The sequence below is a fragment of the Mugil cephalus genome, chromosome 7 (assembly GCF_022458985.1).
Source record: "Mugil cephalus isolate CIBA_MC_2020 chromosome 7, CIBA_Mcephalus_1.1, whole genome shotgun sequence".
Taxonomy (NCBI): Eukaryota; Metazoa; Chordata; class Actinopteri; order Mugiliformes; family Mugilidae; genus Mugil; species Mugil cephalus.
Window position 1 is genome coordinate 1,795,774 of NC_061776.1, and position 21,860 is coordinate 1,817,633.

Consider the following 21,860-nt stretch of genomic DNA (forward strand, 5'->3'; position numbering starts at 1 on the left):
ATTTAAAACAAATGTATTATTGTGTAACAGGTTGTATTTCATCTTCTTCTGCTTCCTGTCTGTCTGCATCATCCGTCTCCGCTCTGCTCTGGATTAATGAGCCTCAGAGCGGCTCCATCCTCTCTGGCCAAGGTCAGAGCGCTGTGATTTCTAACACGGTCAGTCCGACTCCTCGGCTCAGTAATGAGCCTGAAACAAACACACAGAGGGAGTGTTTGATGCCGGCGGACGCTGCTGGACTGAGCTGTTAATGAACCGGATCAGAGGAACGGAGCTCGCTGCTTCTCACCGGGAGGAAGACGTCGTCTCTGGACTAACGAGAACAGAGTGAAAACTCAGCGGTCACATGTTAGAAATCTGAGGCTGGAGAGTGGAAGTTGTTGGAAACAGAACTTGTCTGATGAGTCTCTGTTTCTGCTGATGTTGCAGATGTTGGGACCGACTCAGCGGTGACGTTGTAGGAGTGATGTCCTGGACACTTTGGGCTCCTTAATAAATCATGGCTCCAATGAGACCGTCTGCCTGGACTAGTTGAGACCTTGTGTCCGGATTAGAGTCCTGGTGTGGACACTGATCTGGTGTCAGTCCACATGTGGAGGTGGTCTAGGACACACGATGAGTCCTGGTCCCATTAAAGACCAGATACCGACCTCATCCATTCATCCACTGGTAGAAATGAACCTGAATCAGAGACGTCTGTTCATTAGTGACGAGACTTTAAAAGATTCTGAGAACAAACTAAACTAGAAACTAGGGCTGAGCGATACTGGGAATCTTTATTATCGAACCGATACCAAGTAAATCCAGGGCTAGTATCGCTGATACCGATGTCATGATGATGGAATCACTTAGTAATTTTGCCTTTAGTTACTTGATTATGATTATAATAAAATTACATAAAAATAAAATTTACAATAATTACTATATAGAACAGTTTAACAACATAAAATGTAAATAATTCCCCTTTTACTTCACACAATTGTTTTAGAAAATGATGCAAAATAAGAAAAAGGAACAATGTAACAAAAATATAAACATAACAATGAGAAACAACACAACAACAATGGAAACTAAAGTCAATAACAGTGATCACGTATTAATAAATAGTTACATAATAGTAGTTGTCTTCTCTTGAGAACCGACACATTTCAATGAAGGCATCAGTTCAGCTGTTCGATGCTGCTGCGATACCAGGATCTGAGAGTGAAACTCTTTTACTGAGGTGAGGATTGAGAAGCTCCTGATCCTACATGAACTCTGTGAAATCTGTGACCTGTAGAAGAGAATATACAAAAGTATCGATCTCAGCACGACAGTATCGATCCCATACCGATACTGGCATTGGTATCGATACTATGGATATTTAGATCGATGCGCCCAAACCTACTGGACACTAACCTGGACTAGAATCAACTCATTAGCTTCTAATCTGATCTGAAAATTAAGACAAACTATACGTGTGAGAGTTTTTCCATCTGGTTCCTAAATCTGGATCATGTCTCTAAGTCACCAACCACGTGTCCCTGGTTCTGGTCCAGTGGAAGATAGAGATCCATCAGAACTCAGGGACTTAACGTTAATTTCAGGTCTGAATGGAGGATCTGAGTGTTTCTGACCATGTTCAATCCCTTTATGTCAGTTAATGTTATTTCCTAAACTCAAAGATTGAGTTTGAGCCGTTTCTAGAAGACGTCTTTGGTTCTAAAAGTCTGGCGGGAAGTTTAGTTTTTTATCGGGAACATCTGTGAGTCTGTTTTAATCTGATTCAGTCTGATTCAGGTTCAGCATACGGATGGAGATGGTACAAGCTTGTGTTTTCTGTATTTTCCTGCGTGGGCGTGTAATCACGCGGCTCCGTTTGCGAAGGCTTTTCATTCACCGTTTAACGGGACTGAACGCTGAGGTTTCCTCCGGCGCAGACACACAGACTTCAGAGTCCAGGCGTATTTGTGCTAATGAACGCTGCCGTCGGCCGGCTGACACTGATTGCTTACACCTCGTCCTGCCAAGCCAGTAATGGCTTCCCCGGCCTCGAGGGCCATCAGGTGACAGATTACAGCCTTTGGCAGGCGAAGCCCTCGGAGACACGGTCAGAAAAGGTTCTGGCTCAGAGACCCGGTCGCTCAATGACACAGCTGTGGATTGTTGAACGTATGCGCTTTATGTTCGAGTCTGAAAACCACATGAAATCCAGGACTGAAGGGTCTGAAGCTGCACAGTGGATGTCAGCAAACGTCCTGGTACAGAACAAAAAGGGTGGATTTCTGAGGCTTTTCAACTTTAATCCGACGAACACAGGAATCTGAAATGTAATGATTCTAATTTGATGAGTTAATTGTGCGATTCAGATTAACAGAGACAATACGTGTTCAGCGTGATTAGTCATTCAAACAGAAGAAAAGGAGAAGATGAAAGAGGAGAGGGGTAATTATTATTTACTGGGGCTGTGCTAACGATATTAATGTGGAATTAACAGCCTGTTATAATGACCTCAGTCAAAGTTAAGGGAGTCGGGATATGATCAATAGAGTAAGTTATACAGTAAGACGCCCTGTAGCGTCAGAACCAAAGACAGTATAAGGATGGACTCCTCTGAAAGCAAGTAGAGCTCCCTCTGGTGGCTGGAGGCTGCACTATAGGTCATAAGCTCCACCTACTCCATGTTAGTGGGCGGAGCTTGGACCGAACTACAACAGCAAATACAATGTTATTTCAGGTGGTTAATATAATGTTGATGAATGTTCAAGTTTTGGACAAGTTTCATTTTAGTTTGTGATTTTACGCTACAGAAACTGGATGTAACATAGTGGTGACTACCTGTTGCCATGCCAACCGTCCTTTGTGACTGTGAGAGACTGTGCAGAAATGTTTTTAGAAATGAGTGTATATTATAATCCAACATGTCCTTGTAGCTGGTGGAGATAGAGCAGAGCATAATGTTAATTAAACGAAAACAAGAGTGAGTCTGGAGGAAGTGTGGGCGGGGCATCAACATCGTGGCTCCGCCCTCAGAACACACTGATCAGACTCTGGCTGCAAAGTCGCAAGATGGCGCCGCCCGTATCCTCCGGGAAAATAGCATCAGTTTGACCGATGAGAGGAAGTTGAGACCTGATATCTATATTTATATACAGCCTGTGGTTAAAACTGACAAAAAAAAAAAGAAGAAGGAAGCAGAACAAATTTTTTGAACAACAAGTTCAGCTTCAAAGTCCAAAAAAATATCCCTTCTGGTTGCATTTATAAAACAGATTTTGAAAAAAAATGAATAAATATCATACGATTATTTTGGTACCAGACTTGATTGACGTCCCGTCCCCGTGCATCCCCTGGTCGTCATGACGATCTCTCTCTGCAGGCAATGACGATAATTCATGGATTTGGAACTGGGTCAAGAAGTCTGCTTCCATAAACCAACGGTAAACAAACACAAATGGCCGCTCGTTAAAAAATCTGCACAAATGAGCTGGATCCTCTGCAGCCTCCCCCACTACTCCCTCCCTCCCTACCTCCTTCCCTCCCTCCCTACCTCCTCCCTCGGGACATTTAATAGTGTCATTTTTCATCATCACTCCATTTTTCTGTTATTAACTTCAGAACGAGCCTCAGATGTGACGGCGAGCTTCACTGATTGATGAATGAGAACACGGTCAGAAGAAGGATATTGATTGATGAGTGAGTGATGCCCTTTAGAAACGGACCCAGAGGTGGAAGTATCTGAGCACTCGTCTTCTTTTCTCGCTTTGGGACTTTCTTTCCATTCTTATGCCCTTCCTTCCTTATTTAAATGATAACTGACCTTTCTCTCTTTCTTGTATTTTTCACTGTTCTTGTTCCTAAACCTTCAGTTTTCTGGGATCTGCTCCATCTGATTCATTCTTCGAAGACCTTTTGACAGTGGCGGCCATGTTTGTCTTCCACTCGTGTCTCCGTCCATTACCGGAGGGGCAGTGAGGCGTTGCTGGACCTCATTTTCTTCCAAATGACCCTAATTATAAGTCCAGGAAATCTTAGATAATTAGAGCTCAGGATTTGAGATGTGGTCCTTAACTTCCCCAAGATGAGGTCAACGCAGCGCAGAGGAAACGCTGCGGTGGTTTCTAACAGCCGACGGATCGGCGTCTGTATCTGCGTCATCCGAAGAGCTGGGTTCGATGCTCAGTGCTGCCCTGAGTCGTTGGCGTGGTAACTGGTCCGTGCCGCCTCCATTTCGCTGGCTGTCACTTTATATCAGCAGCAGAGCAAAGAGTTTGTCTGTTTCACCACAGTCGCTTTCAGAGAAGTTTTCATATCAACACTTCAGTTGTCGCAACTCATCAGGCTGTGATCAATAAAACCTCCAGAAGGCTTCAGGTTTCCAACCATCACCGAAAACCTTTCGGCTCTAGTTTGAGGTTTATCAGCTCTTGGGGGGGGAGGGGGTCTTCTCTACTGGCCTGGGTCCCAAACAAGCAGTTGCCTGCATATGAGCTTCTCTTGAGATCCTGGATGTTTCTTATAACTTCATAACTTTAAAATGTTCAAATCTTTCTATCTGTAGACTTCACTTTATTAACTTCTGTGGGTTTGAAACAAGTTTGGATTTGCAGCGTGACTTCTTAGTGACCGAACGATACCACTGCTCGTTATGAGATTAAGGACCAGATTTCATGGTTTCTTGAGAAATGTCCAGGCTCATCCATCAGCTTCAGGGATTTCTCTTCTTACAGCTGAACATTGATGTTGTTTCCAATGAGAATCCAAAAGGTGTGTTTTTTTTTTTTTTGAGAAGATGTTTAATCAGTTCAGTTCTAAGAGACTGGAGGGAAGTTGAGGTTCAAATAGGAAACATGTGTGAATGCTGAATGTTTACCTGTAGTTAGGGCGGGGTCCCTGATGCTCATCCCTGATGAGCTGGATCCCCTGGGTTGGACCATGCACCATTTCTGTCTAAGTGTATGACTGGGTTTGAAATAAACCGGAATGTGATGTTTTCTCAAAATACATCAGCCACGTAGGGGATGATGATGTTCTTCCTTTTTTGGGAAATCTTCTTAAGCCTTGAGTCCCAGTTGGGAAGTCCACACGTTTTGATGGTTTCTTTGATGTGTTTTTCCTCCTTCTTCACCTTCGTCCTCCTTACCATCCAGTCTTGTGGGTCTTCTCAAAACTCTTCCTAGTCCAGTTGCCCTTTTTTAACTCCTTCTTGATCACCATGACCTGGATGACTGAGAACCTCCACAGTCATGGTCTCCAGGAGAGTTTGCTAATGGAAACCTCTGTTCATGTTTACAGGTTTAGATGGTTAAATAAATGCATGAGATTCATCACCAGTCCAAACTCGAAGCCTTTTCTCTAATCTATCCTTTTAAATGATTCACAAAGGGAACAATAAATTCCATCATCTAGCAATAACCTACTACGACGGCCATTTTCATAACTGAGACGATACGCAGGCAACAAAGCTGGAAGGTTCTGGGCTTAAATCCATTGTTCTCCATGTTCTCCCTTTGCCTGTGTTGGTTTATCTCTGGGTACTGTGGCTTCCTCCCACCATGCAAAAGCCCTGAGATAGACTAGAAACCTGTCCAGGATGTACCCCACCTCTCACCCAATGACAGCTGCCCACCCCCCCCCGATCCTCCAGAGGACAAGCGGTTACAGAAAATGAATGAATGAAACAATATGTGCCACCATGAGGTCAACCAGGTGAAACCAACACTGTCGACTTCTGCCACAAATAAAATCCAGCGTCACTCTCCCAGTCGGTCCCTCAGGTCGTTCATTTTATAGATTTTTATCGTTATCATTTATCATTTTTTGACATCTTGACACCAAAACATTGTGAAAGACAAATAGTAAAATACTGAAGGGCCTCAGTGACTGAAATGAAAAGACAACATGGACTGTAATCAAATCTAACGTTTGAGTTTAAAGGTTAAATCGACCTTTTTCGTTTCTTTCTTAAAAGATTATTTAGGTATGACACAGTTTGACCTCTCAGATCGTCTCAGTAAGAAAAAACACACCAGGACACAAACAGCTGGAAAACTTTAATCTGCCGGTGAAACCAAAGCCGCTGCCTCCTCTGACGTCCTTGTTCACATCACAGAGACGAGCGCCCAACTCCCATAAATCTTTATTGAGCAGACACAGACGGAGAGATTAAACCAGGGCTTTATCGATCTTTCCCAACCGCTGGGTTTAGTCCCACGAGGCCACAGATGACTTCATGGTGGGACTGTAAGAGTGGACTTGATTGGCTCGTTGTCAGGGAAATCTGAGCGTTCACGTCGCCTGAGAAAACGCTTCCATGTTTCGGTGCGTGATCACAGTTTGAAGCCTGTTTACTCATTTCTCTGATGTGAGTTTGCCGCTTTGTTCCTAATTAACAAACGTTCCATAATTGGCTGTAATGGATCAGATTAGTTGGACTAATTACCTCGTCCGGACTGTTCCAACATCACTCAGTGCGAAGGTCAACACAGAGTAAATGAATCAGAAAAGTCTGCACTTATTGGAAAACTTGAACTGACGCAGAATTCACATTAAACACAGTGAATTTTAATTTCTTTACAGCAAACACTGACTTTGTAAATAACGATAAGAAGCAGAAAAAGTCCTTCTGGCGTTTTAGCTTTAAAGGAGTTTGGCCTTATTTGAAGTTTGCCTGTTAAAACGTCAACATCAGTCATAGAAAATATTTGAACCAAATGATTCTGAAGGGTATTTAATAAGCAGAACATAAAGTTTCACTGAGCTCAATGATCTTGGGCCAAAACCAGGAGCTAAAAGAAGCTAAAACATGTAGAGATCTGAACATTGAATCTTTTGGTGGTTTGATGTTGCTGTGCATCATCAGTTGTTTTTTCAGAGAAAGAACTCAATTGAGACTCAAGAGGAAATGCTAATGTGAAAGCTAATGAAGATGTGAATTCTGAAGCTAATGGCGATGCTAATGGTGATCCTAATGACTAGCATCAGTGTGATCCTGCTCACATAGACGCCCAAAATGAAATCAGGTAGATTTCCATCAGTGTTCTGCTCTAAGCGGGTGTTTAGGACCTTTAGCAGTGGTTAGCATCACAACATGAAGGTTGTGGGTTCTAAGCTGCCGACTCTCTCTACAGGATAACACAGATGACTTCACCATTAATGACGGAATATAGGTGGATGCTGAATTCATAGATATGACTTAACAGATCACGGATTATTTGATTAAAAAAATACATCCCATTGTAATTAAATTACTGCATGAGAGGCGTTCTACGCTCATCATTACAGGAACATAACAATTTAATAATACCAGATATAAAGAATTAAATCAGGTAATCAGAAATAGCTTCAGCCAGTTAATGAATGACCGTCATTCCCTCCCGATGTGTTCAACTCATTAAGAGATTTAAACCTTAAGAATCAAATTAGAAATCTACAGAAACAGCTCAGGGAGGAGGAGGTCAGGGTCGATGGATGGGTGGCGCTTTCTTTCATCTTAATCATTCCCCCGTTCCGTGAAACAATGTGACGCCACGCTCTGACCTGGCGTCAAGCTGTTTTTGTTGCTGATGCTGCATGTGAGGCAGGGATCTCCCTGCTACACAGAGCTGCCACCGCATCCAGGGGTCAGGATATTCCCGGTAAAGCGCCCAGATCTGCATGATAAGCAAATCCCAAATCACAGCCTGAATATCCTTTTCTCCTCTCCCACCGCTGAGCCGTCCCACAGCGGGGGGAGGACGGAGGCAGAGAAATCCATCACTCCCAGCACGGTTTTTCTTTCTGTCGAGATCCCTGCAAACGCCTGCAGATCTGACCTGCTGTCAGGGCTGAAAAGCGGCGCTGGGGTCACCGGTGAGTCTCCGGAGAGACGCCGGCAGCTCAGGGAAAATTACTACGGATTCCTGACAGGGCGCCGCCTGAACTCTGTCCAGAACAAATGAATCAGTTCATAATCCACCTGTCAAGGCTTCAGTAAAGGCGAAGCCCGGTGTGAGGGCCGTGTCGTTTCACCAGCGTCAAACTAAGACGGATCCTAAAACTAGATAAACTCACTTTAGCCATAAAACCCTTTCTGGGAGATTTGTCTCCAGGAAACTTTTCGTTGTTGTTGTTGTTTGGCTGCAGCCTTTGACCTGTGTGGATGATCATTTTATAAAGACTGAATCGATCTCTAGATGTGTTCATTGATCCTTTTGCTTCATGTCTTTTCTGCGATGACTGATTTAACATCTGTTGAGGTTGTTAGAGCTGCTGCATTAACCCCAGAAACTGATTACTTAGCTTCATACGGAATACCTGCGTAGTTTTCGTTATGATATGATATCTGATTACACAGCGTTGGGAACGGTGCACCATGAAAAAAAGAAAGCAGCAGAACAAGAAGACTTGTGCCAAATAAAAGGTGCTGTGTCACTTGTTTTAAGGTGAACAGATGTCCCTCATTTCCTGGGACAGTCCCCATGTTGGATGACCTGTCCCCCACCTAAAGCCGTCCCCAAAAATGTCCCCATTTTAGCTTTTTATGAATGAGAAAAAAATGTTGCACTCAGACTATAATTATGACGGTAGCCGGTCACGCTGCTATTGACGTTACAGACATAGCAGCTTAAATATGAATAAATATGTCAAAATATGATGAACTATGATTAGTTACTCTTTCTCTTTTATAAGATCTTTATTTCTGTTGAATTACATGTTTCACTGAAGCATTGTTAAAGCTGCAGATGCAGAATATATTTTACCTCCTAAAACTCCTTCACTGAGTCGGATCGAAAGAACAATCAGGCCCAATCTGCTTCGCTGCCTCTCATCTTCTTCTCTCATCTCGTCCTTGCGGCTGCCGTCATTAACGCCGCCGCCGCCGCTGTCCTTTCCCACCAGTGTTTGCATACGGCCGAGCAAATTAACTGTCAGAAATGCATGGTCTGCACTCCCTTTATTGAATCTCGACGGCAAATTGGTTGTTAGGAATCCTCGGGGGGCCATATCAGCACCGGAAAGCCCAGCGGGGCTGAGCCTCAGCTGGACCGATGGAGGGAAAGTGGATTAAAGTAGAAGGAAACAGAGAGAGAGGCAGCACAGGTGGGCATCATTACAGGAACATGACCTTTAATAAAAACACATAAAACCTCTATGAAGACTAACCAATAATAACTGTTGGTTCTTAGCCAAAACATCATTTCCTCCCAGTGTGTTAAACTAATTGACTCGTTTATGACTTTTTTTATGTCAGTAACTAAGTGTAGAAGCTGTGCAGGGAGGAGGTCGGGGTCGATGGACGGGCCACTTTCTTTCAAACACAACCTAAACTTTCCAGTTTTGTATTCACCCATTAATTATTCTAACGGTTCAGGCTCAACTTTGCACTCTCCACCTCTGTTAAGGAAACAAAGAGTCACAAAACAAATTAGCTTCCTGCAGTTGCAACTGCACCGTGGTCTTTCCATATAAAGTATCCAAACACCCAAAAGAGAATGTATCTCTAAATATTGTGAAGGTTTCACTTTGGATGTTAATGGTGGTATTTCTGTAGTATTAATCAAAGATTAAACAGCAGATTACGTTTTAAAGGTAATTTGTAATAGTCCTTCACTAGTACATAGGAAGCAATCATTTCTTTATTGTTCCACTTATTATTTTTATTATTTGTGGTTGTTATTTAACATTTTCAATCCAGGACTTTTATCTGCAGAAGAGGAAAAGATCTTGAGCTCAGAAACAAAACTAGAAACTCTGTCTTTTGCAAATTACGTTTCAATAATACATTTCAGTATTTGTCATGTAGGACAATCACACAAGAGCAGGAACGACCTCCAGGTGTTTGACGATGTACAGATGTGTTTGTATGTGTGGTCTTGGACTCGTCTTCTCTTTTGAAAGTGACCATTAGCAAACATGCTACTCCAAGCAATGACCCATTTTCCTCCCTGTGTCTCTCTACTGCCTTTAATCTCCCACTTTGATGAAAATTTTCATTACTTTCGCCAATTCCACCCGAGACGCCGAGTCCTCTCCCGTGAAATCCAACTCCCTCCGCCCTGCAGTCGCATTCTCTCAAAGAAAATAGATGGAAAGAACATTTTCTCTGCGGCGTCTCTGTGGCTCTCCCTGTCATGAAATGCCTGATTGCCAATCACAACACAGATTGGATTCCATGCTTCATTTGTCCGTGCAGCAGGCAGGTAATGGAGCGTCACAGTGGTAGCATCCGCACTAATGGTGACGATGGGTGGAGGTCAGCTCAGGACATGTTTGTGTACATTATTTTCTCTGTCGGCTGATTAAATGATTCACGACATACGTTTTCTATGCAGGATTTATTTCCATGGATCTCCTTTACACAATATGTTCAATGCGGTTTCTCTGCATCCGGACACGTTGTTGAACTTTGGTTCAACTGTGATTTTTGTGGATGGAGAGACGACTGGATAAAGTCCAACCTGGAGTTGGTTCCAGTCTGGGTCTATTGGTTGGTTCCAGTCTCGGTCGGTTGTTTCCAGTCTGGGTCAATTTGTTGGTTCCAGTCTCGGTCAGTTGGTTGTTTCCAGTCTGGGTCTATTGGTTGGTTCCATTCTCGGTCGGTTGGTTGGTTCCAATCTCAGTCAGTTGGTTGGTTCCAGTCTCGGTCGGTTGGTTGGTTCCAATCTCAGTCAGTTGGTTGGTTCCAGTCTTGGTCTGTTGGTTGTTTCCTGGCTCTTGACTGCGTTGCAACAGATTTATACTGAGCTATCCATTTCCATGTGATTCGACCTAAATAATAAATTGAACAGATCGTCCAGTGATGGGACTCCAATGTTGTCTTTTGGTCTTTTCCTGATGGTTCCTCCCAGCTCCTCTGGACGTGTCAGCCTGATGGGCATCGACGTCACTCTGTGCATCTTATTGAACAAACTATTTGAGGGCGGATAGGAAGCTGACCATGCTGCAGATCAGTATCTGTTGGATGATATCGAGTTAACATCGATCTGGTTCCATCCCTCCAGGATTATCTCTGTCCTCTGGATAAGGAGAAACGCTCCGGTTTAATTGAAGGGACAGGAAGTTCTGGTAAAAGGAACTGACTCGGCTGTGAGTGTGGCGGCGTCAGCTAACACCCAGCTATCGCTTCCTTCAGGTGAATTATGTAAAACTCTCCAGGCTGTTGGGCTGTGAAATATTCATGCTGTTATGGTTGTGTAGCACTTCCGAAACACTGCCTAATGGCAACACAACAGCCCATGAATGATTCAGAAAGAGAATGGGTGGAGGTTCAGGGAAGGAGACGAAAGGCCAGAAAACAAGCTTAGCTTAAAGTCTGAAGTTATTGTTCTTTCCATGCAGTCCTTCCAAAGATGGGATAAGATGAGGTGTGTAAAAAAGAATAAATGTATAAAATGAGCATTTAATTTCCAGAATAGTACAGTCTTCCATGTGGAGTTAGGCTTGATGCTTCCAGACCAGTTTGTGACTGTTATTCTTGTCCAACGAAGTATTGACGACTTTATTGATCCTCATATTGACAAAGTAAACAAGACATTTTGAAGGAAGGTCACATTAGCTCACGCATCGGACCAAGGTTCCTATTCCTTTAGTGCCTCTTTACGTAATAGTGAAAAGTGAATCTTATTGTTGTGTCTGTGACTCTGATTAAAACAGTTTGACTCCTAGTGGACAAATTAGGAATAGCAGTCACTTTGTCTTCTAATCTCAACGTTAATGTCTTCGATGTAAGTTCGTACCGGACCAGACCTTCTGGGCCGGGTTATGGCCCCCGGGCCGTATGTTTGACACCTCAGCTGTAGAGAGTCACCATTCATCCTAACATGAAGCTAACAGTCATATCTATGTGAGAGAACCACTGCTAAAGGCTGCTAACACCCACTTAGATCAGAACGTTAATGGGAATCTGCCTGGTGTAGTTTCATAGACTGATATGAGCAGAAACAAACTGCTTGCAACTTATAAATGAATTGAAAAAACACTCTGCCAGTAGCATCTCCATTAGCATCTACATTAGCATCTACATTAGTAACTGCTCTTAAGTCTCTTCTTTTCTCATGATGACACAACAATAACTCCCAGACTCTGACTCTGACTTAGTGGTTTGTCTAAGTAAGCGTGGAAGCTTCTTCTTTTAGGGTTTTGGTTGTTCTGACCTGCTAGATGTATCACTGCCCCCTGCAGGATGAAAATATCAGGTCTCTGTTCAGTGAATTTCTTCTCTTTTTGACTTTTTTTTTATTAAATATTTGACTTAAATCAACCTATTTGCATCGACGAGTTGTTGCCGTTTTATTTTTCAGGGTTAACCAAACATCTATTATTATAAACGTGACGTGACCTCTTACAGAGACGTAGATAGTGGGTGGAGGCCCAACAGATTCTCTTATATTGCTGTGAGGAATGGAAAGTATGGTTCATCCAAAGTGTTTTTTTTAAAGTCCATTATGTTGGTGAAGTCTTCTGCCTCCTCTTCCTTCCTGTCTAATGGTTTTAAGGCAAATTATGAACAATCTGTCTCAGATAAATTCCTTTTTTTTTTTGTCTGTCTGCAGCAGCCATGAAGGAAAACTACATTTTATTTGTTTTCTGTCATTGTAATGCATTAACATCACACTTCATCCATGCAAAATATTCACTCTCGCAATAAAAAGGCATGAAATCATCATTCCACTTTTCACAGATCTGTCCAGAAGCACTTTGTTTCAGTTAGGGGCAGATTGAAAACAACACATCTGTTAATATTTTTAACCAAAAACCTCCACCTTCCTCCACATTGAATCATCAGAGTAGTGCTCCGGTTGCAGACTGTTAATGCTGACGTTCCCTTTCTGAAATTGACGTTTTCTTTCCGTTTCAACCTAATCTGGAATTAATTTAGTGAAAGATAAATATGACGTGTTGTGAGTTTCTGTGCTGACCTCTGCTTCAGAGGTCGTTTTCATCAATAACTGCTGATGAAATCCTGCAGACAATACAATAACCAGCGGCTCCTGTTTTCTGTTCATTATTGTTTATTTAGCCCTAAATAAGACAGAACATGCATCAGGCTCAGTCATTCTGATTATAATTCATGTGTTTATAGATAGACAGATAATTTACTGTCAATGTACAAGTAGAGTGAAATGCAGGTGGAACGAGTGGAAAAACATTAGACGCTTAGGATCTACAGACAATTAGAAAACTACTTATATATATATATACTATTATTGTGGATGATCAGTGACTGAAGCTGAACTGTCACAGAGTTTTACATCAGACAGAAAAAAAAGAACAAAGTAACCTTTTCCGTGGCGCTGGTGGTGGAGAAGATTGGACACGCAGCGCTGGCTAAATGTTAATTGGTAGTGTGGCTGCAGCTGGTTGAGTTCATTCAGCTCGTCGTCGTACATCATAGCGGGGCGGTTAACTCCAGCCACACTGAGATCTGCCCCACACAGAAATTTAAATAGCAATTTGAATCTGTGGTTACAATTACTTTCAGCACCAGAGACGCTAAATATAGATGTTAGGATAATAACAATAATAGAAAAAAAGAAATGCTGTGAGAGACTGAATCATTTGACTCTGACAGGGTTTTATTATATATATTATATATGATATCAGTTATATTGATGCTGGTTGATCGGCAGTACGGCTTCTTGGGCCTTAGTGGCGTTTTATTTATTTTTCTATGAAACATTTTGAGATTCTCCTCAGAAGAACATGTATAGATACATACGAACACATGAAGTGAACTCAAATCTGTCCAAATAAATAAATAAAAGTCTGAGTGAATGAGAAGAAAGAGTTAAAAGAGATGTAACAGCTTAATTTGAGGTGATTCTGGAGGCTGGAGGTTAGAGGTTGGAGGCTTGAGGCTGGAGTTTAGAGGTTAGAGGTTGGAGGCTGGAGGTTGCGGGCTTGAGGCTGGAGGTTGGGGGCTGGAGGCTGGAGGTGGCTGGAGCTGAGCTAGGGGTGGAGGCTGGGTTGAGGCTTGAGTGGGCTGAGGCTGAGTTGGGAGCCTGGGGGTGGAGCTAAGGGGAGCTCGGCTGGGGGCTGGAGGTTAGAGGTTAAGTTGGGCTGGAGTGGGGGCTGAGGCTGGAGGTTAGAGGTGAGGCTGGAGTTAGAGTGAGGCTGGAGGATGGGGATGGACTCGGGCTGAGATGAGGTTGGGGCTGGCTGAGGTTAGAGGCTTGAGGTGGAGACTGGAGGTTGAGCTTGAGGCTGAGTTAGAGGTTAGAGGTTGAGGCTGGAGGTTGGGGGCTGGCTGGGCTAGGCTGGAGTGAGGTTAGAGTGAGCGGGGTTGTGGGGGCTGGAGTGGCTGGAGGCTGGAGGTTAGAGTTGGGGCTGGGCTGAGGTAGGGGAGGCTGGAGGCTCGAGGCGAGGCTGGAGACTGGAGTAGAGTTAGAGGTAGAGTGGAGCTGGAGGTTGGGCTGGAGGCTGAGGTTAGAGTTGGAGGCTGAGGTTAGCGTTAGAGGCTGAGATGGAGGATGAGCTCGGGCTGGAGATGAGTTGGGGGCTTGGAGGCTGGGTTAGAGGCTTGAGTTGAGGATGGAGTGAGGCTGAGTGGAGGTTGGAGGTTGGTGGCTTGAGGTTAAAGGTTGGGGGCTGGAGGATGGAGGTTGGGGGCTGAAGGTTGGAGGCTGGAGGTTAGAGGCTGGAGGCTGCAGCCTCGTGTTGTTGCTGTTCATTTACTGTTTCGCTCTGAAGGAAACGAGGTCGCCACATAAAACAGGAGCATCGTTAACCTGATGTCACCGTGTGGAACCTGAGGAGAATTAAACTTTATGTTTTTATGGCGTTACATCGACTACAGCTTCAGAATTAATCTGTGTTTTTGTTGTAAACACGTTTGACTTGTGTTCAGTCTGGACTGCACACCGATCAGCCATAAAATTATGACCACCTTATCAATATTGTGCAGGTGACTCATCAGAGAATGGACATGGGTCTTCTGAGGGTGTTGAATGTTGTTAGTGGGGGGGTCTTTGAGGGGAGGGGCCTATGTGGATCATCCCACAGATACTTGATCAGTTTGGGATCTAGTAAATTTGGAGGCCAGGTCAACACCTGGTGCTGTTCTTAATGTTTTTCTGAGTTGTTCCTAAAGTGTTTGTGTGTGTGTCTGTGTCAGGCTGCATGCTGTCAGTGGTCATAATGTTATGGCTGATCGATGTGCACTATTCACCACATAAATTCACTCACTGGCCAGTTCATTAGGCACACTACTGAATGCATTCTGACTGTGTTTGTTCATGAAGTGAACATTAGTTCAGGATTTAGATCAGAATGAATCCACTCGTGTACCTAATGAAGTGGCCAGTGGCTGTATCTGGTTTCTAAGTGGCCCTGATGGTTCGCTGATTAACTTAGAGTTTGCTTCGTCTCCGTCTTTGCTGGGAAAACATCCGAAGCAACGTCCAGAAATCACCAGCTACTGTGTTTAATTAAAAGAAGGATCTGACCCGACCCCCCAAAGGATCAAATATTGATGATGTTTAATAAAGAAGTAGCTGTGATTAATGGTTTTAATGCCTCAAAGAATCTGATTTCAAACCGTTTAAGGATGTAGGAAAGGTGAAAGGATGATTTATTGCCAGGTTTCAGATTAATTTTAGTCTTTAGAGCCGAGTTCACCGCTCCGTCGTTTTACAGTAAAGGACGTTAGAGCTCTGGAAGCCTTATTTGCATTTTTTATAGAGATGTTTTTAAGGAATAAATGGATTAATTATTGGGAGATGATACAAGATTAAACCAAACACAGGTCTGGAAAAAGTCTCATTTATCACATTTATGAGCTGTGCCAATACAAACATAAACCCTCATGACAACAGCGACTTTATCTCAATTATATTAAAAGACAGTAAAACACAATAAAAATCCATGTTTTTAATGTTTAGTTGTAAATATTAACATATATAATTGCTCATCCAGGAAACATGCAGCATAAAATGTTCATTTATGAATGAATTTATTAACCAGTTTAGTGGCAGCAGTGGAGAAGTTGTTTCAGGAAATGAAATCCTGAAATTCTCATTTATGAAAAGACAGACTCTCATTTACACCTGTTAAAAAGTTAAAATAAACGTATTCTGCAGACTGTTCCCTGTGCGCGGTATTTAAAGAGCGAGGCGGCGCTCTCTGGTGGAGACTCCGGGACTCTGCAGTTCTACTCTGTCCACGTCTCTGTGTTTAAGTCTGAGCCAAACTGAACCGGTCGCTGTGGTTTTGTGTGTCTGCAGGTTTCTGATCGTTCTGGGCTGTTTGATCCTGGCCATTCTCACCACGTTCAGGGAGCACGAGAAGGTTTCTGCACACTGGCTGGTTATTCTGGTGAGACCGTCTGATCCACACATCAACACATATAAGATAAGATGAGATAAGATAAGATAAGATAAGACAAGATCATCAGTAAAGTTCAATTTAAGTCAAATCAAGTCAACTTTATTGTCAATTCTTAATATGAAAACGTATATCCTGTACATAGTCAAAGAATATCTTATCAATAAAGATTAATATGAAACACTTAAAAATACAATTAATGAGAAATAAATGTACAGTAATAATGTATAATTGTGTAGGAGAGATAAACCACTGATATACTACAGTTTTATTTTTCTTATTTTCTTTTTACTTTCATTAATTTTCCTGTGTGGTTGTGAGAGTGTATGTATGTGTACACGTGTACGTATAGACCCCTTCATAGTATGTAAACAATGTGAGGTAGTTTGAGGGGCGGAGCTTAGCTGGAGGCAAAACATCTCAAACATCTACAGCCTGTAAACACCGGTTAACATATTTCAACTGTTTGACTGTTCTGTCAAGAATGGACGAGGAAAATGTATATTTTAGAAAATATATTGATACACTCACTCCCTAAGACCGTGAGTGTTACTTTAAAAAGACATTCACCGACCCCGACACTCTCACTCACTGGATGGACATTTTGACCAAAGGACACAGAGGGGACGAAGTCTGGTCTGTCTTTATCAAGTGAAGCTTCTCCAACAAAGACATTACAAGAAGTAAGTGGAACCACTGTGGAGGGGAACGTAGTAAATACAACTTCTGCTTGGACAAACCTGAAACACACAACCAATGTGTTGGCTAGCAGTTAGCATTAGCATTGTAACAAGAATCCTCCAAATAATGATTAATTTAATGTAATTCCACTCACGATTTAGTCTAACACATAACGTGGCTGAAACTGATGTTGCATCACCAGAGTCAAACTAAAGTTGTCTACGACTAACAGCGGCTGGTATGTGATGAAACTTAAAATGAGTGTTTTTGATTTTTTTCGGTTTTGACACAACATTTTCATGGTTGACAGTGACAGTTTTCGCCTCCAGCTTCCCTCTGTTTTGCCTCCAGCTAACGTTGTGATGTCACAGTGACGTAGGACATGAAGGGGTCTATAAGTGTGTCTTTGTTTGTATGTGTACATGTGTATATATGTATGGGTGTGGGTATACATCCACCTTTTCTTTCATTAGTTGTTTTTTAATTCTATTATTATGCTTTTGATGTTTATGTTTGGACAAACCGAAGATTAGCTTCAGCGAGGCTGCAGCTAATGTGGATCCTAATAACAACAACAAACATCATGTTTAAACCAAGTAAAATCTTTCTTCTGAATCATTTCACACATTTCTGCAAAATCATAAACTGGCTTCTATCCTCAGTGTCTCAACAGGGTTTTAACTGTGCAACGTCAATTAAAGTTACACATCTTTGTGTGTCACTGCTCAGATTTACAGAGCTGGACAACAGTATTTCATTTCATCTCTCTTTGCAAATGCATCCAGATTCAGTTTGTAGCTCTGATATAATTATCTATCAATTCATTATATTTAAAAAGTGAAAGAGAAAATGTACTCATCGCCTGACTGAAATAAAACAGAACTAGATAAAGATTATTAAAAACAGTTTTTCCAAGAGAAATCGATAATAAATAAAAGAGAAGAGCACATAATAAATACGATCAAAGAGGAAAAATCCAAATAAAATACGATAAAAGAACCAAGATACCATCAAATTATAAGAATCATATGGTTAAAATATACTATTCAGAAAGTTTACGTGTGAACAGTAATGATCCAGTGACTGTTAAACTTTTATTAGAAGAGTTGATGATATGTATTTAATTTGAATACTTCAGTCTGTGTGTGTTGATGTGATTTAACACAATAAACCTCATCAAGAGTTAGAAATCAGAACGGACAGAAATGTTAAGTATGTTAGCTTTGCTTAGCTTAGCTTAGCTTAGCAACATCTGGTGTCGTATAAAGAAAGAATAAACTATAGAAATGTCAGACACTGAGTTAAATTTAGCTTAGATAACTTAAAAGATAAGATACTATAATACACAATAAGATACGATAAGAAAAGATGAGATACGAACCTTCACTGGAAGATCAGATGAGACACGATAATATAACATACGACGATACAATAAGATCAGATAAGATAAGATAATACATGATAAGATATGATGAGGTACGATACAGTAAGATACAATAGGACACAATATGATAAGATTATACAAAAAAAAGATACAATAATATAAGATACGCTGAGATACGATACGATACGATTCGATAAGCTGATATATGACACGATAAGACACGATACAATATGATGAGATACGTTAACACATGCCTCTCCCCTCTTGAATTCATGATGTTCTCGTGCAGGAAACCTTCGCCATCTTCATCTTCGGAGCAGAGTTCGCTCTGAGGGTCTGGGCGGCCGGATGCTGCTGCCGCTACAAAGGATGGAGGGGGAGGCTGAAGTTCGCCCGCAAGCCTCTGTGCATCCTGGGTGAGGACGAGGAAACACAACGTTAACACAACCGTGGATAAGCTGGAGTTAAATGAACGTACAGCTCCAGAAACACAGAGCGTGAAACCAGCACATAGTCAGTGTCTGAGTCCGCACACAGTTTACTGACGAAGGAAAGCAAATATATACCTGTACCTACACACACAATAAATAAATGAAACTAAATCTTTAATCTTAATTATCCAGCTTCCAGTAAACACTCTAATAATAATTATTACTTATAAATAAATCCTATTACTTCTCAATTCTATAAGCTTAGTCCTATAATATGCAAATTTACATTTTCATACAATACGAGAAAAAAGACGGATCTCAGACTCCATGAAACCATGAAACGCAACAAATTATTATCATTATTATTATTATTAGTAGTATTGTTATTGGTAGTAGTAGTAGACTTAGATTTTTTTGGTCATTTATATTTACATCCAAATGAAAGTTAGATGCAATGACTCAGAGCACATCAGGAATAATAAACAGAAACAAAAATCATCTTTATAATTAGAGGAATAAACGATACATATATTAAACAGGAGGTAATACGGCACAGAGGACCATGGTAGTAGAAGCAGTAGATTTTTAGCTGCAACTTGGAGCTTTTTTTTTTTTTTGGAATATTTTCAAGTTTGATTTTAAAACCAGAAAGTAAAACAACTGTTTTTTAAATATTTTTTTAAATTAAAAAATCATAAAAATAATTACAATTTAATAATTCAAAATTTAATATTTTTAATATCAGATTTGATTTTAGATTATTTTCTCTGTCTGTTCTGATTTGTGCTCTTAAAAGAGATATTTTTATCTGCCTCGTTAAATAATTTATAAATGTATTTTTTCTATTTGTAAATTGAAACAAATATTAATATAAAAGTTAAACTGCTACTAGAAAAGAGTCCATCACTAACATAAAGTCTAAAATCATCCATGAAATATTCATCCTTTCTCCACAAAGTTGCAGGAAATAAAACTTAATGACACGTGGAGGAACTGAAGAACTATTTTTAGCTCAGACGTCCTTCCTCCGTTTAACTCCTCTGTTTGTTCAGTTTTTCTCTATGTTCTTTCTCGACGTTGTGGAAAATGTTTTATTTAAAGAAAGTAATATAATAACGTGGCTTCATTAGCGTCACCAGGACAGAGCGCTGTACTCCTCCTCCTCTGGATGAATCTCATTAGCGGCTCTGACTTTTCTCTCCTCTTGGTCTCAGACATCTTCGTGCTGATCGCCTCCGTGCCCGTCGTGGCCGTGCGTAACCAGGGCAACGTCTTGGCCACGTCCCTGCGCAGCCTGCGCTTCCTGCAGATCCTGCGGATGCTGCGCATGGACCGGAGGGGGGGCACCTGGAAACTGCTGGGCTCGGCCATCTACGCACACAGCAAGGTGAGCTAGAACACAGGGAACTGGTCCCCCACAGGAAACTGGTCCCCCACAGGAAACTGGTCCACCAGAAGAAACTGGTCCACCAGAAGAAACTGGTCCATCACAGGAAACTGGTCCCCCACGGGAAACTGGTCCAACAGAAGAAACCGGTCCCCCACAGGAAACTGGTCCACCACAGGAAACTGGTCCACTAGAAGAAACTGGTCCGCCAGAAGAAACTGGTCCCGCACAGGAAACTGGTCCACCAGAAGAAACCGGTTCCCCCACAGGAAACTGGTCCACCACAGGAAACTGGTCCACCACAGGAAACTGGTCCACCAGAAGAAACTGGTCCACCACGGGAGACTGGTCCACCAGAAGAAACTGGTCCACCACGGGAGACTGGTCCACCAGAAGAAACTGGTCCCCCACAGGAAACTGGTCCACCAGAAGAAACTGGTCCCCCACAGGAAACTGGTCCACCAGAAGAAACTGGTTCCCCACAGGAAACTGGTCCACCACAGGAAACTGGTTCCCCACAGGAAACTGGTCCACCAGAAGAAACTGGTCCCCCACAGGAAACTGGTCCCCCACAGGAAACCGGTCCACCAGAAGAAACTGGTACCCCACAGGAAACTGGTCCCCCACAGGAAACTGGTCCACCAAAGGAAACCGGTCCACCAGAAGAAACTGGTACCCCACAGGAAACTGGTCCCCCACAGGAAACCGGTCCACCAGAAGAAACTGGTACCCCACAGGAAACTGGTCCCCCACAGGAAACTGGTTCCCCACAGGAAACCGGTCCACCAGAAGAAACTGGTACCCCACAGGAAACTGGTCCACCACAGGAAACTGGTCCACCAAAGGAAACCGGTCCACCAGAAGAAACTGGTACCCCACAGGAAACTGGTCCACCACAGGAAACTGGTCCCCCACAGGAAACTGGTCCACCAGAACAAACTGGTCCACCAGAACAAACTGGTCCCCCACAGGAAACTGGTCCCCCACAGGAAACTGGTCCACCAGAAGAAACTGGTCCACCAGAACAACCTGGTCCCCCACAGGAAACTGGTCCCCCACAGGAAACTGGTCCACCAGAACAAACTGGTTCCCCACAGGAAACTGGTCCACCAGAAGAAACCGGTCCCCCACAGGAAACTGGTCCACCACAGGAAACTGGTCCACTAGAAGAAACTGGTCCGCCAGAAGAAACTGGTCCCGCACAGGAAACTGGTCCACCAGAAGAAACCGGTTCCCCCACAGGAAACTGGTCCACCACAGGAAACTGGTCCACCACAGGAAACTGGTCCACCAGAAGAAACTGGTCCACCACGGGAGACTGGTCCACCAGAAGAAACTGGTCCCCCACAGGAAACTGGTCCACCAGAAGAAACTGGTCCCCCACAGGAAACTGGTCCACCAGAAGAAACTGGTTCCCCACAGGAAACTGGTCCACCAGAAGAAACCGGTCCTCCACAGGAAACTGGTCCACCACAGGAAACTGGTCCACTAGAAGAAACTGGTCCACCAGAAGAAACTGGTCCCGCACAGGAAACTGGTCCACTAGAAGAAACTGGTCCACCAGAAGAAACCGGTTCCCCCACAGGAAACTGGTCCACCACAGGAAACTGGTCCACCAGAAGAAACTGGTCCACCACGGGAGACTGGTCCACCAGAAGAAACTGATCCACCACAGGAAACTGGTCCACCACAGGAA

The 21,860-nt window shown here is 42.8% G+C and overlaps 1 protein-coding gene across 1 annotated transcript in view; it reads left to right on the forward strand.

The window, feature by feature from the left end:
• kcnq3 (potassium voltage-gated channel, KQT-like subfamily, member 3) overlaps positions 1-21,860 on the forward strand; it is an 80,416-nt gene that overhangs the window by 43,654 nt on the left and 14,902 nt on the right. Inside the window, exons 3-5 of the mRNA XM_047589830.1 lie at positions 16,182-16,272; positions 18,636-18,762; positions 19,992-20,164. Coding sequence (XP_047445786.1) covers positions 16,182-16,272; positions 18,636-18,762; positions 19,992-20,164 — 391 coding nt within the window. The remainder of the gene's footprint in view (positions 1-16,181; positions 16,273-18,635; positions 18,763-19,991; positions 20,165-21,860) is intronic.